The 16,524-nt window shown below is 45.3% G+C and overlaps 1 protein-coding gene across 1 annotated transcript in view; it reads left to right on the forward strand.

Moving 5' to 3' along the window:
- LRRC2 (leucine rich repeat containing 2) overlaps positions 1 to 16,524 on the forward strand; it is a 37,451-nt gene that overhangs the window by 3,556 nt on the left and 17,371 nt on the right. The window contains exon 2 of the mRNA XM_025989841.2: positions 8,692 to 8,835. Coding sequence (XP_025845626.1) covers positions 8,711 to 8,835 — 125 coding nt within the window. The 5' untranslated portion in view covers positions 8,692 to 8,710. The remainder of the gene's footprint in view (positions 1 to 8,691; positions 8,836 to 16,524) is intronic.

Below are 16,524 nucleotides of genomic sequence, written 5' to 3' on the forward strand. Positions count from 1 at the left end.
GCTTAACACAACAAACATATTATGTCACAGTGTCTGAGGTTTGAGAATGCCTTAGCTGAGTGGTCCAGGCTCAGGGCCTGTTGTGAAGTTGCATCTGAGATGTCTTCTGGGGCTGCTACCATCTGAAGGCTCAACTGGGGCTGGAGGATTTGCCTTTAGACAGCTTCCACTTACATGGCTACTGACAGGAGACCTCTGTTCCTCTCCATATGAAGCTTCTCTATAGGGCCACTTGAGCATCCTCATGACACAGTGGCTGATTTCCCCTGGAGTGCATGACCCAAGAAATAGATAGAGGAGTGCCTGGTGGGACTTCATCTCAGAAGTTGCACGCCATCACTTTTACCACATTTTATTCATTACAAGTGAGTCACTGAATCCAATCCATGTTCAAGGGGGGAGGAATTAAGCTCTAGCCTTTTACAGGAAAGAATGTCAAGGAATTTGTGGGTACAAGTTAAAGCCATCATATCCACAAAACAAAATCTATTTTATTGTTCACTAAAGCTGAGATGCACAAACAAGACTGGCACATGTTTTTGTATGGCACATGGGCACCACTGGAGGGGGCTTGCACTCTGAGCCATGGAGCCCAAGCTGGAGTACCCCCTCTCCCTTTATTCCCCTCCACTCTCAGTGCCTATCTACTTGGCCAGCTGTATCTTGCTGCTGCCCAAGGCCCATGCTAGTTGCTCTCTACATGTTGGAGACTCTGCTGTTGACAATGGCCAGGCACCAAGCAGTGGAATCTCTGCTGAGGAGTTGGTGATTTAGCAAGTCCACATAGCCACTAGCCAGCTACCCACCTTGAGCTGACAGGAGGACAGAAGGAACCACCAGCATCTGGGTGTTACTGGGATAGAGAGTGAAACTGACTACAGCAGGTCCCCATTCCCAGTCCCTCTGTGTGCTGGCCTGCCAGGCCTTTCCCTCTTGAGCCAGTTGCTCTTGTCCCGAGAATGTCTCTAGCAAGTGGCAATTGAGCACGAAGCATGGGAGCATGCTCATGGCTTTGGCAGGCCCAGGGCAAGTCAGCAAGGAGGAGCAGGCCAAGAGCTTTCTCTTTTGTTATGTAAGTACCTACGTAATATCTTCCATTTTGTCAGTTGGCCTGTGAAGCCTACAATATTTACTATCTTGCTCTTTTACTGAAAATGTTTGCTGACCCCTGCAGTAAAGCAGAAGTTTTTTCCGGGAGAAATTTTCTTTTCCACTATGAATCCAACTTTTGAGAGTCTCTGATTGTGATGTGTTCACTCAGGACCCAGAACACCAAGCGCTGGAGAAAAATGAGCCGATGGCACTCTGCCCCAGTGTCCTCTCTATTGCCATAAGTGATGTCATTGTCATCCTGTCCTCTCCTCTAGTCCCTTGTGTCTTCTTCTCTGGAAGATGCTCTGTGGCTGAGACCATGCAGCCCAAATGTAGGGATCTGTGTTCTTCTGATTCTGCTGTAACCATAAAGCCAGATCTCCAGCAGGGAATTGGAATCTGATGTCCCCTTGGATCCATGAACCTTTGCTGTAAAGTCCATTGAGGGCTCAGGCTGACGCTCTGCATTTTTTATGGTGCCTCAGGAGAGTCTACTTGGATGTTGTGTTTTCTCTCGGAGGTTATTGCTTCATTTGAATTGATGTTCTCTCACACTGCATCCTGTAGAGGTGAATTTTTTTCTCTTTGCTGCTTTGGTATAGTATATCATGGTGCTATTTCTATAGTTCTGGAGAAACCTAATGCTTAGGAAATTACATTTTAGTATTTGCCTGAAAGGTTGTGTTGGCTGGAGCTCATGCTACAAAGAAGAGATTAGCTTTGTAAATTTGTCAGGGGACCATCTCTCTTCCCCCAACCTGCTGAGTGACTGGCACTTGCATGTGTCTCTGACATTTCCTTTCTCCCTGCTTCCCTCCTCTCTGCATCCCAGACGTCTCCCTCCTCTCTGCTTCTGGATGGAGAGTCTCCTGCTGCTCTAGAATGACTCATTGGCTCCTATTATAAAACCACTTCTCTGATCTGACACCCACCCATAGAGCTACTGTCTCCAGGGTTGATGCTGAACCTGCCCAGTTGTCTCTGGAGGCCTAGATTCAGCACTGTCCTGTACAGGACACCAGGGGCTGAGCTGGACCTGGCATTCACGGACTGGTTATTTATTTATTTATTAATTATTTTTTTAAAAAGGATTTTATTTATTTATTCATGCTAGAGAAGGGGGGAGAGAGAGAGAGAGAGAGAGAGAGAGAGAGAGAGAGAGAGAGAGAGGCAGAGACACAGGCAGAGGGAGAAGTAGGTCCATGCAGGGAGCCTGATGTGGGACTCGATCTGGGGACTCCAGGACCATGCCCTGGGCCAAAGGCAAGCACTAAACTACTGAGCCATCCAGGGATCCCAGGATTGGTTATTTCTTAGCTTCCCAGGATTTCTGGACAGTGTATGCAGATCTCTAGCAAACGTGGTCATCTCTCACTGTTCTTAAAGCCTCTACGTTTTGTTATATACATTTGCAAACAGAACATCTCATGGGCAAGATCTTGATTTAAATTCCAGCCCATTCAAAACCCCCTCTCTCTTTTTAAAAATGCTTTTAATTGAAGAAAAGAACTTCCTTCTCTGCTTTGCAAGATGCAGGGGAAACGGGGAACATGGTTAGATGGCAGATAGGATATGCTCTTTCCCACCAAAACACTGACACTAATATTGATTTGCAGGTATTTAAAAATAAAACCCAAAACATCCAGAAGAGACCATTCCTCTAAGATGCAAACTTGAATTATATTTCCAAATGAATGCATAGAAACTAATGAGCAATGGTCTGTGTGTGTTTGTGTGTGTGTGTTTGTTTAATGCACAGTTAATGGACAGATCTGACTACTCCACAAGCATTTGTTGCTCAGTCACTCAACAAAGGCTGAGCCATGCTGGTTGATCTAGAGCACACACACCCTGAACATAGAGCAATCCTTCCAGTTTTAAGTACCCTTGGCTGGCTGGGCTGTCCACGCTGCTGGGAAAGCTCACTTTACTTTGGCTTTTTGCTTTGCTTCTATGTGTAGACTTGGATTATGTGGAGAGATCGCCTCAAAGCGTTTAAGTTTGCCTGATTCTCTCTTTCTCATTTTTCTCCATTACAGGCTGGGGACTGTACTCTCTTGTTTTCAGGCTGTGCTTGGCATGCTTTGATGCAATTTTATTTTATTTTATCTTATTTAATTTAATTTATTTTTTGTCAAAAGCCAAAACCTTAAGACCTTTGCAGCTTAGGTGCTCCTGAACTCAAAATGACAGAGTAAGGAAAGTGGTAAAAGACAAATTAAATGCAGTGGTTTCTGGTTCTGAGTGAGACAGCGTTAGGCATCCTCCACCATGTCTCTCCTATTAAATGCAGTTCTCAAACCCAAAAGGACTACACAGAGCAGGAATATCAAGACTCAGAAAAGTAACTGGTTGCAAGAGAGGAGGGGAAAAATATCAGAATTCCGAGTACAGAGACCCTGTGGTATGTTTCCCATTTTCCCCTCCAGTGTTATGCAGCCTGGACTCAAGGCAGCCTGGAAGTCAGAATTGGGCACAAGGGTACCTAATGTTGCTGCAGGAGTGGAAAAGGGGACCCTCCCTAATGCTCAGAGAATGGATTCAAATCCTTGTTTTTCTTTTCTTCATTCTGTCATGCCTCAGCCCACAAAGGATTCTGTGATAGTAGGAAGGGCCCGGGGCCTGGAGTGAGGTTGATAGTGAAGGGCCTCAGTCCCCAATATTTTGAGAAAGAAGTCTTTCCTTTTGGATCACAGGAATTGCAGGTCCCAGAAGGTGGAGAAAACTCTCATTGCTTTTTCCCTGTCCAGGAGCTCCTGCTACTTGGTGCCCCAAAGCAGGTGCACAGCAAAGCAGATGGACTGAAACCATAGGTCTCTGGCCAGAGGACTGTAAAAGGGAGCCCCAGGAATCTAGAAGAATCGAGGCAAACAAGAAGAGGAAAGAGCTCAGAGAACAACCATAAGGTTGTTTAGAGCTCCTGGGCTCCTTCCTGAGCTGCAGCTGTGCAGCCCACCCTAATCAGCATGCCTTCTGCTGTTAGAACTGAAGGCCAGGGTGGACCATGGCCTCCATCCAAGATGGCCACTGGGGGGCGCACTTGGGCAGCTGAACTGCATGGAACCCTCAGAGGAGGAAGGAAATTCCAGCCCCAGAAGGTGGGAGGGAGGGAATGTGAGTCTGAACTGATCCACATTCATCACCTACTGTGTCAGTCATCAGTGTATTGCCTCTCAGCTTGGTTCTGGAAGTAGACTTCGGGCGTATGTACTGTGTGACACACAGCATCGTTCCTTTAAGTATTTGTCCTTTAAAGTGAACACCATGTTAGACTTTCTCAGGGGAAGGCCCTGGAGGGATGCTGTGGTAGGAGGAGGTTTCCTGCCTTTTCCAGTGTGGGCAGGAGGGGGCCAGCTGGGGGCACATCTCCTGGAGCCTGCCCCAGCCCCAGGCCCAGAACGTGGTCCCTTGCACCCTGACTGCCCTGGCTAGCAAGAACCTTTCTGCAGTTCTCTCCGTCTAGAAAACAGACATCTTGGAGCCCCTGTGCTCTGGATCCCCCACTGCATGTCCACACCACTGGGGGCTGGTTAGGTTGTCTTCCACCCCAGCCAGACCAGCTTGCCCAAACCAGAGGACTTCCCTGCTATCTGCTGGGCAGAAGCACAACTTCTAAAACAAGGTCTGAAGTCCTTCCAAGTTTTTCCTTTCTGGGGTACTCTCCTTCTGCTGTCGGGCATGAATGGAAAGATGGAAAATATCAGCAAAGAAATGGAAGATATAAAGAAGCAAATGGAAATTTTAGAAGTAAAATAGACGATCATTGAAATAAAACACTCCCTGGATAGACACATACACATAATAGAATTAATATAGGGGAGATATGGGACTTTTTAAAAATATATTTAAAAAAATTTATTCATGAGACACAGAGAGAGAGAGGCAGAGACACAGGCAGAGGGAGAAGCAGGCTCCCTGCAAGGAGCCCAATGCAGGACTTGATCCCAAGACCCTGGGATCATGACCTAAGCCAAAGGCAGATGCTCAACCACTGAGTCATCCAGGTGGGACATTTGAAGATGGTTTGCTGGATATTATCAATCTGAAAACAGAGAGGAAAAGAGACTTCTAAAAAAACCGAACAGCCTCAAGAATCTATGAAACGTTATTGAAAGGGCTAATATTTGTTTTGTCCGATTCCCAGAAGGAGGGGAGGAAGAGGGCAGTGCAGAAGAAATAGCTAGAGAAAGAATGGCTGAAAATCCCCAAATTTGGCAAAAGATAAAACCTTCTGACCAGAGGAGCCAGGCAAATCCCACAGAGGATAAATCCCAAGAAATCCATGCCCAGATTCATCATAATTAAACTGAGGAAAACCAAAGATGAGGAAAAAGTCTCGAAAAGTCGTGAGTGAACCATGATGTGTCACCTCAACAAGACTTATGGTTGCAACAACTGCACACTTCTTATGGGAAACAGGCATGGTGTTGAGTGAAAAGTGCTGAGTGAAAAGAATTATCTCGGGATTCTCTATCCTGCGAAAGTACTCTTCGGGAGTGAAGGTGAAAAGAAGATATTCAGATGAAGGAGAACAGAACATCTGGCAGTAGATGTCCTCTGTCCCAGGGGACAGTTAAGGGAAGTTGTTTAGGCAGAAGAGAGGTGCTACCAGAGGTAGCCACCAGGAATGAGGGAGGAGCCACAGATGTGGTACATATCAGGGTAGACGTGATGGGCTAGTGCCCTCCTCGTGAGTTCTTTAAAATAAATTTCATGATTGGAAGCCAAAGATAGAACAGTGACAGATTCAGTGCATGGGAGAGTACAGCAGCACCAAGATAAGAGCCCAGTGGGAGACCTCGGTGGTAATAAGATTTCCATGCCTCTCTTCAAGTGGTAAAATAGTGTCTCTGGTGGACTGTGAGAAGTGAAGCTGGGAGCTTATCCTCCCTAGGGCCACCATGAAGAAGAAAAGATTACACAGAGAAACATAGTCCAAAACACAATAGAGAAAATAAATGGGATACTAAAAGAAATGTTCGGATAAACACAAAGGAAGGCTGGAAAGTGTAAAGAGGGGGAAAAAAAAGGAAGGGTCAAGCAGAAAATGGGTAATAAATGAATTCAGACCTAAAGGCAAAGAATCAATAATTATACTAAATGTAAGTTACTCAAACACAACAATTAAAAGACACTGTTGGAATGTGGGGAATAGATAATCCAATAAGATTCTGTCTTCAGGGGGGCCTGGCTCGATCAGTCAGTGGAGCATGTGACTATTGATCTCAGGGTTGTAAGTTCAAGCCCTGTACTGGGTGTGGAGTCTACTAAAAAATGGGGGGGTCTGTCTACAAAATCTCACATCAAATATAGCCATATACTTAGAATAAAGGTAAAAGGGTGGAATCGAGAAAATTTTTCAAATACTGTATCTGATGAAAGACCTGTGTTTAGAATATATAAATACTGTTACAAGTCAACAATAAAAAGACAAATGGCCCAGTTTAAAATTTGGCAAAGGATCAGAATAGACATTTCTACTAAGAAGGCATTAAAATGGTCAATAAGCACATAAAAATATGTTCAATCAACATCATTAGTTGTCAGGGAAATGCAAATGAAAACCACTAGAGACCACTGCTCAACTAGCCGGATGGCCACGATGGAAGAACGAGTGTGGAGAGGATGTAGACACAACGGAGACCCTCATGCACGGCTGCTGGGGCAGTAAAATGATGCGGCTGCTTTGGGGGAACAGTCCAGCAGTTCCTGAAAAGGTTAGACACAGAGTTATCATAGGATCCTCCAGTGTATTTACTCTAGAGAATGAAAACACAGGTCCACAGAAAAGGTGCACCACTTGCACCTTTGTTAGAAATCTCCTTTAGGTAAAAGAATTTTAAGAGAGACAAAAGACAGTCTCACATGTCAGAAGTTAAAGGAAAGACAGAAGTAAATTGGGGCCAGCATTTTCAGCTCTTTAGATGAAAATTGTGGCTCTCCAGCATTCCCCTGCACAAACATAAGCTGGCTCTTCCGCTCAGACTGGCAAGCCATTCATGGAGAGTGCACAGCTGAATCAGAAGATTAAATATTTGGTTTTGTATCCCCACTGGCTGCCATTTAGAAACGTCTGGAACCAGAGAAGAGAATATTCAACAACCCTACTATTTGCCAACTGACATGCTGTGTGTGTATGTGTGTGCGTGCGTGTGCACATGAATCAGGAAATGGATGGAGCCAGATTTCAATGCTGTTAAGTAGGGGAAATTTAAAATGATAACTAGGAAGTTATTTTTAGATAAGGGAGATCAGTGTAGGTTAGTGGAATGGACATTAAAATGTACTTTTAAGTCCTGATAATTTTTTTTTTTGCAGTGAGCAAATGAATCACTTAGAGCAAATAGTAAAAACAAAATGGGAACATAAAAACGAGAGAGAGAGAGAGAGAGAGAGAGAGAGCTCATTGAGCAGTCTGAGAGTGGAATAATCAGGATGCAAACCTTTTACTCAGTTTTCATATATTCTTTCCACAAATATTTATGGAGGACCCACTGTGTGCCAGGCACTGTGCTGAGTCTCACTCCCGTGAAGGGCCAAGATGTACCTGACTTTGACTTTCCTTGCACTTGGAAGTCCCCATAAGCAGAGATCAGCAGCTTGTGAGGTTTCATGTTGGAGGGGAACCTCACAGGACCCATCCCCATGCTGTGTTATATGGTCAGTCCCCAGTGGGAAATGCTCACGGAGAGGTGCAAGGATTGGTTTTGTCATGTAATGGTGGCTGGTGTGTAGCCTGAGGTCACCAGGAGAATGTGTATGTGTGTATGTGTGTGTGTGTGTGTGTGTATGTTCTGGTTGACTCACAATCTTACCCTTGAGTATGTTACAGCCTATTGGGAAGATTAGATGCCAGAGAATTCAATAGAATGTGGAACCATGAGGCTTGGGGAGGGCCCAGGGGGCTTTGGGAACCCACAATTTGGCAGAGAGGCAGCGACAAAAGTGTGACTTTCTAGAGGAGATGCCACAGGGTGGGTGTTGGACTTGACTTACCCAGAGTACTATCAGGCTTTAAGAATGTTAGCAAACTGGCATCCTGGAAGTAACAGGGCATTCTATCATTACTTAAGACAATAGGTTCATTCATGTTTTCTTTCTTTTTTTTTTTTTAAGATTTTATTTATTCATGAGAGACACAGAGTGAGGCAGAGACATGGACAGAGGGAGAAGGAGGCTCTCTGAAGGGAGCCTGATGTGGGACTTGATCCCAGGACCCCAGGATCACAACATGAACCCAAGGCAGATGCTCAACCACTGAGTCACCCAGGTGCCCCCATTCATGTGTCATCTTAAAGTTTATGCTAAAACCGGGGTGCCTGGGTGGCTCAGTTGGTAGGATGTCTGACTCTTGGGTTTAGCTCAGGTCATGATCCCAGGTCGTGATCTCAGAGTTGTGGGATCTAGTCCCGTGTGGGGCTCCACGATCAGTGGGGAGCTTGTCCCTCTCCCTCCCCCTCTGCTCTCCACCCCACCGCTGCTGGCTCACTCTTCTTCTCTAAAATAAATAAATAAAACCTTATAAATAATAAAGTTCATGCTGAAAATGATTTTCTTCTGTTTGTGTGTAAAGCTGACATATGTACGTTTCTTGAATAGGTAATTTCATGCTCCCAAAATGGGACACAAAGTGGTCGTGTTTGACATTTCTGTCGTCAGAGCCTTGTGGGAAACGCGTGTCAAGAAGCACAAAGCTTGGCAGAAGAAGGAGAAAGAAAGGCTCGAGAAAAGCGCATTGGAAAAGTATGTGTTTTCTGTACTTGCCTGTGGCTTCTTTAGCGAATCAGGACCAGGCAGGCTGCAGTCATGTTGTGAGGGGGATGCCTTTCTTCTGGGATTTCTTGGTGACACTTGCTCACTGGACTGCAGAGCCATCACACTGTTGCCCAGAGCAAATGTTTGATTCCTATAACAACAACCCCCGGGTTGTGTGGGCCCACATACATTCCAGGCACAGTACTAGGCATAGGAGAGACAGCGATGGCACAGTAAACCCTCTACAGTACACTTTGTGGGGGGCTGCTCAGCTGGCCTCCCTAGGCTGTCTGATGGTCTCCACACCTGGGCAGGTCATGTGACGACTGCCCCGGGGCAGCTGAAGGCCACTTTGTGTCATGCATTTCCACCCTCACCTATTGGGCTGAATGCTGGCTAAGACTCACTGTACTGATACCATTTTGACTTGGATTGAGATGATGTATGTTGACTACTCTTGTGTAAACTCACGAGATGTGAGTAAAAGAGAGCTACCTGTATATGACATGAAGTTGAGTGCTTGGGAAAAACTACCTTTAGGATAACCATGAGCCACCCAATTGGCTCAGCACCGCACAAGCCTGAAAAAGTATGACAAGCTGGAGAGGTTGCGCTTTCCGGCGGCTTTGTGTGTCTGTACTTTTTATTCTCTATGAAGGAACCAAAGCTGGAGCTCTTGGGTGACGTGCAAAGAACGTAGTTTATAAAAGAAAGGCAGAATGGGATTGTGATTGGCAGACCCATTCTTGGAGGAGGTCTGTGACCCTATCCCAAGTTGGCAAATGTTGATATTTTTCTATGCTTTAAGTTAAAAACAAAATGTGTAAGGTATGAGTGTCTCTCTATTCTTGGTTCTCTATTTTAATGAACTATTTGGATCCAACCAATACCTATTCTGATCATGCTTGATAATTAGGCTGTTACTGTAAAAGCGTCACAGCTGTTCCAGGTGGTTATCATTATTCCCAAATTGAACACAAGGAAGTTGGGATCTAAGTGACTTGCCCGAGTTGACACAGCTGGTAAGTGGAGAATTTGGCCAAGCTCTTTCCCCCTGCACAATGCTGTAATCACAGGTGGTTGGAACGTTCTTTTCACTTGCACTAATCTGAGGTCATCCAACATGATGTGAATCTTGAATTTAAGAATTGGAACCTTGGACTGGGCAACATCTGCCGTGATGGGTCTGAATGATCTATGGTAGCACAAATTACACAAGGTCCCTGGGCTCTGTGAGCTCAAAGTGGCTCTCAGCTCTGCTCCAACTTTCTCCCCACTCCTAGCATCTGGGGTTACTCTAGGGTGAGACAACTTGCTGAATGGGGACCCAAGCCCTGAGGGTTTTTAGGAAAGTATCTGTAGCTGATGTGACCCCCAGAGGGTTCCTGGAGGAGGTGGCATCTGCAGAGACCCGGAGTCCACAAACTGTTCTCTCAGCTGCTGTGGAGTGGTTTTTGTGGCTTGGGCTGTTTATCTTTCATCGTGGTGCTAAATGGCTTCGTGGACAGCTTCACACGTCTCCTGTATACCGGGTCAGACCTGAATTGGGCTTCATGCCATTGGGCTTGCACCCTGTCGTATCTTGCCCTAAGACAGACAACTTCTTAGGGATTTGTTAGGCTTTTCTAGCTCAAGATAAGAAAAACAGCCATCAAATTGGCAGGGCAGGTGAGGAGAAAGTGGGGATGGTGGAGGCAAGAACGTGGGTATTCAAGGAGCAAGCTCATTAGCTTCCCAGGACCTGCAAAAAATGAATGTAGTAAATTTACCTTTTTTGCAGGTGTTTCTGAGTTTCCATACTATGACTTACCCTGTGATTATTAATACTATTTGAAGTTTAACCTTAAGTTTCTCAAGATCTGTTTCCTGTGGGGAAATTGGTATATTGAAAAACTAATGAATGCCTTATCAGAAAAAGCAATTATCTAGTTAATTCAATTTTACAAAAATAGGCAAAACCCTCTATCTTGCTCTGTGACCTCACTTCATGGTACTTCATTTTGTAAGACTGCAGTTGTTCCATGAAGCATGCATCAAAACTGAAAAGTTGTAAGCAGATGGGCACATGGGTGGCTCAGTCAGTTGAGTTAGCCTTTGGCTCAGGTCATGATCCCCAGGTCCTGGGATCCAGCCCACATCAGAGTCCCTGCTCAGTAGGGGGAGTCTGCTTCTCCCTCTGCCTTTGCACGTCCCCCCTTTGTCCTGCTCACGTTCGATCTCTCTCTCTCAAATAAATATATAAAATCTTAAAAAAAAAGTTGTAAGCAGAGGTACAATACAGAATAGCACTCTGAATGAAACTCAGTCACTGAGAGGGAGCAATAGAACGGCCGCTGTAATGCTCTGGGTGAGGAATTTCTCATCCAGTGAGGCTCTTTGCCATGCAGGCCAGGACTGTGGGTTCCTTTCTTAAGGAAAGAGTATTTTATTTGCGCATTTACTGATTTAATTAGAGGAATGCTAATGGCATCGTTTTACATGTGTGTCTTGTATTTAAAGTTCTACTAAAATTGATTCAAGGGGAAGATTATTCAGTTATATGGGTGATAAAGTATAAAGACAAAGACAGTTTATCTGACTTGATATTTTTTTCCCTTTCTTTTTTGAAGTACAGCTGACACAAACTGTAAATATACTATGTTATATTAGTTCCAGGTGTACAACATAGGGATTTGACAACTCTATACATTATGCTAGACAGTTTACTTATTTTAATTACGCTCAGGACGAGAATGGAATTTAAAAAAAGAGTGTATAGTCTCATCTTGGCTTTCACCAAAAAACCATTTATATTCTCATGAGGTTTTGGAGGGAATGGGACATAAAACATTTAAAAAGAAATCCAAAATCGCTTCTTGGCCTTTTGGCTAAGATCAAGTGTAAAAGAAATCCTGAAACGATTTGGTATATTATAATTTTTAATGAGATATATTTAATATCCTTTTTTTCCTCCATTTTATGTTGGCTGTACCAAAATATCTGAGCCATTTCTATTAGCTCATAATTTGTGATGTAGGAAGGATATATTTTGTAGGGCTTAATGGGCATCGTTTCATAACATCGGCAGGATATCCCTTCAGATTCGGTCTAAGAAATGAGGGTAGGAGAGATGCTAACCTGAAAAGTAGTTGGTGAACACAAGACCTGGCAGTGACTATGCTGTTGGTTGTTGACATTTTGAGGGGAATTTCTTCTGCTCATTCAATCTGCATGTCTTATACCCAGGGTCTACCCCACATCCCTGCTATAATCAGATCTAGATCTGTAGGCAGTAATGTACATTTCTATATTTATTTATTTTAAAAGATTTATTTATTTATTTATTTAAGAGAGCAGAGGGAGGGGCAGAGGGAGAGGAAAGAGAGGGAGAATCTTAAGCAGGTTCCACACCAAGTGCAGAGCCCAATGCAGGGCTTTACCTCAGGACCCTGAGATCATGACCTGAACTGAAATCAAGAGTTGGATGTTTAACTACCTGAGCCACCCAGGTGCCCCTAATTATTTACATTTATTTTTATCACATGGTATTAAAGTATTTAAATTATACAGAAGAGCTAATAATGAAAAGTAACAATCCCAAGCCAATTCTGCCATTTTCTCCCAGTATTAAATTCATCTCTCTCCATGTGTTGGTATTTTAAATTTCTCACTTTTATTACATTACATGTAGAGTTCATATGCAGATCCTGAAGCCCTACCTACTTGCTTAGTGCTTACACCAGCTCAGCTCACTGTGAGCAGGACCTGGATAGGGTGGTAGCTGGACTAGCCAGGGCCAGCAGCAAAATACTTTTCTCAAATGCTCCTCTTTCTCCTAGCTTAATAGCAAGCTTGAAACTCCAATGATACCCCAAGTTTTGGAAGAACAAAAAGTGTGCATACAGACCTGGGGAGCCAGCCCTGCAGAAATTCAGGAATGAATGTTCCAGGCAGACACAAGAGCAATGCAAATACTGAGGCAGGGGTTGGCCTGGGTGTTCAAGGGAGAGCAAGGAGGCCAGTCAGTGGATCAGAAAAAGCAAGTGACAGTGCACTAGTGGATGTGGCCAGCCAGGCAGGAGAAAGCACAGACCTGTAGGGCCTTATAGCCACAGTGGGACATTGCTTTACTGTATGAAACGAGGAGCCAAGAACAGGGTGTGACTGCCATTGTGACTGGCCTACTCTAACTATTGGGTGAGTTTAGACCATCAGGAGGCAAGAGTGGCACAAGCAGAGGATGGTGAGTTGGACAAGAATGGAAGCAGGGAAGATAATGAAGAGTGGCTGGATTCTTGCAGAACTGACCATATCTCCTGATGGATTTGATATGAGATAGGAAAAAAGCTTAGAGCCAACAATGAGCCTGAGTTTTTAGCCAGAGCATCTGGAAGCCTTTTACAGAGATGGGGAAGAAGCAAGTTTTGGGGTGAAGATCAGGAGTTTGGGCTGCAGTAAGTTAATTTTTAAAAAAGATTTTATTTATTTATTCATGAGAGACACAGAGGGAGGCAGAGACATAGGCAGAGGGAGAAAAGCAGGCTCCCTGCAGGGAGCCCAATGTGGGACTCGATTCCAGGACCCTGGGATCACAACCTGAGCCAAAGGCAGACACTCAACCACTGACTGACCTAGGTGCCCCTGGAACATGTTAATTTAGGAACACCTTTTAGACATTCAGGTGGAGATAGGGGGGAGGTGAGGAAGCTGGATTCAGTGAGGCAGCCCTGGCTAGAGAACTATAATTGGGCATCACCAGCATAGAGATGTATTTAAAGCCACGGCACTGGGAGATATCAGAAGAGTGAGTGTAGATAGAGACGGGCAGAGACCCAAGGGCTGGGGGTTGGGCCCTTGGAGACTGGAGGTTGGAAAGTTGAGTGGGAGACAGCCCAGCAACTAGAGTGGTAGGAGTGGAATGGGCAGAGAGAGGGAGCCAAATAGCAATCAGGCTTCACGGGGGAGGAAGGGCTTTGCCAAATGCTGCAGATGGGTCAGAGAAGGTGAGGACTGGATTTGACCACTGGATCTGGCAAAGCAGAGGTCATGATGACCTTGAGACCAGTTTCCAAAGAAGGGGAATGCTGAATGAAGGGGAGTCAACAGAGAACAAGGGGGTGGGAACAGAGAATTGTAGATGTGAGCCAGCACAGCTCTTTCATGGGGTTGGCTTAAAGTGAAGCAGAGAAGTGGGTTTGATGGAAGACATGAGGTTGCAGGGGGTGGGGGTGCAGTAGGAGGGGGTTGAGGTGGAGGTGTGGGTGGGTGGCAGAGTTGCTCTTTAAGTTGGGAAAAATAATCCTGCACATGTCCTGATGGGAGCGATCCACCAAAGGGACATCCTCCAGGGAGAAGGAGAGAACCGGGCAGGAAATCCTTGAGTGGGTGAGAGGCTGGGTTTAACGTTAGAGGGGGTAAGGGCTGGCCACTGGGAGGATCTGGGACAGTTCTTCCAGACCAGCCAAAGTGTAGGCAGAGTCAACAGGAACACATGTGAGCAGGTGTTGTGGATGGGGCGCTAGGAGTTCCAGGGGTTCAGTTCTCTTTCATTTCTTCCCTCCATGAGCTAGGAGCTCTGAGACAGAGGCAGATGGGGTAGCCGGTGATGGAGGTATGACTGAAAGGGAGAAAATGTGCAAGAGTCACCTAGGGCCTGGGGCAAAGGGATGAGCTTGGGAGTGTGGTAGGGCTGCTGGGCAGCAGTGAGGGGCCCCTGAGGTCAGGGGTCACCACTCAAAGCCAGGTCAGTTTGCAAGGTGGTAAGTTTTCCTCCATGCTCAGGTCCTGGGTGAGTGCAGGTGCAGCAGAGCTGGGGAGAAGTGGATGCCAGCTAAGTTGAGGTCTGTCCAGGTGCACGTGAAAGAGCAAGAGAGGGGGGCAAGGGGGCTGAGAAGGAATGCAGGATGTGATTAAGATGAGGATTATGAGGGCAGCCCAGGTGGCTCAGTGGTTTAGCGCTGCCTTTAGCCCAGGGCCTGATCCTGGAGACCCAGGATGGAGTCCGGCGTCGGGCTCCCTGCATGGAGCCTGCTTCTCCCTCTGCCTGTGTCTCTGCCTCTCTCTCTCTCTCTCTGTCTCAAAAAAGAAAAAAAAGGATTATGAAATGCATCTTATAAAAGCTTTACTGAGGAAAGTAACTGATACCCAAGAAAATACACATATTTAAAGCATACAATTTGAAAAGTCTGATACACGTATACATCCATAAAATCATCTCCACAATCAAGATAGGATTATATTTGTCCCCTTACAAGCGTCTTCCTCACTCTTGGTGGTTCTCTTCTCTCATCTCCTGTCCCTGGTGCCCTGGCAGTCATTCCTTCCTGTCGCTGTAGATTATTTTGCTTTTATTAGAGATTTTTTAGAGTTTGTTAATCATTTTATATAAATGGAATCTTTTCTTTTTGTTATTCTGGATTCTTTCTTTTCTTTTCTTTTCTTTTCTTTTTTTTTTAGATTTTATTTATTCATGAGAGACACATGGCAGAGGGAGAAGCAGGCTCCATGCAGGGAGCCCGATGTGGGACTTGATCCCAGGACTCCAGAACCATGCCCTGGGCTGAAGGCAGGAGCTTAACTGCTAAGCCACCCAGGGATCCCGTTATTCTGGATTCTTTCATTCAGCCTAATGGCACTGAGATCCATTCATATGTGTATCAAGAGTTCATTTCGTTGTAGTATTCCATGGTGTGGATAAGCCACAGTGGGTTCATCCATTCACATGCCAAGATGCATTTGGGTTTGTTTTCAGTTTTGGGCTATAAAGCTTATATGAACATATGCCCACTTTTTGGGATATATGCTTTCCTCTCTCTTATAGAAATACCTAGGAGTAGAATGTCTGGATCATACGGTACACATGTGATCTTTCTGAAATCCATTGGGATCTAGAGGATTGGTGACTGGCAGGGTCAGGCTGTGTCCCCAGCCACCCACCCCCACATTCCTGAGCAATTACTGACATTGACCACACACTAGTCCTGCCACCAAGCTTTGCTAACACTCCTAACTTTTGACTGGTGGGAAGACCGTCTATAAGCACCTACTAGAATGTTCCAACACGTGTGGTCCTGTCTCTGAATCAGGGGTGTCTTGCTGATGTCAGGTCTTCTGCACACTGTCTGGGCAGCTTTGCCTCTCTGGTTTCCCTGCTTACTCATTCTTTAGGATTTGCACATCAGATTTACTGAGGAGCAGGCAATTATGATCTTATCAAGTGGAGAACTAATGCGGAGTGCCCAGGGGTGACACGAAAACCAGGCAGGACTGGAAGCAGTTGAAGCTATATAAAGGAGAAGGTGATCACGATTCTCTGAGCCCTGATGGTCCCAATCCAACATGGGATGAGGGAAAGAGGTCTGAGCTTTATCTCCCCACCTCACCGCACCCCTGCCCAACTTCTCACAGGGCGCCCAACTTGTGTTAAAGGTTAGCTTTCAAAAAAAGTGCAGTTATGACTCCGCTGCAGATATAAAAGAAATGTGCATTAAAAATCCCGTTTTTCTCATTATGATCAAGAGGACAAGCAGTGAGGTGTTACGGCCAGCTCAAAGGAGAATCACAAGGACAGATACATCTGGATACCAGGAAAATTGATGAACTTGCAAACGGAACACACTGTCTTCAGAGGTGGGGGAGATTGTCCCTCCACTGGACAGGACAGAATTTGTGTGTCTGCGGTCAGGAATGATTTGTGTT

This window comes from Vulpes vulpes, chromosome 9 (genome assembly GCF_048418805.1).
Source record: "Vulpes vulpes isolate BD-2025 chromosome 9, VulVul3, whole genome shotgun sequence".
Classification (NCBI taxonomy): Eukaryota; Metazoa; Chordata; class Mammalia; order Carnivora; family Canidae; genus Vulpes; species Vulpes vulpes.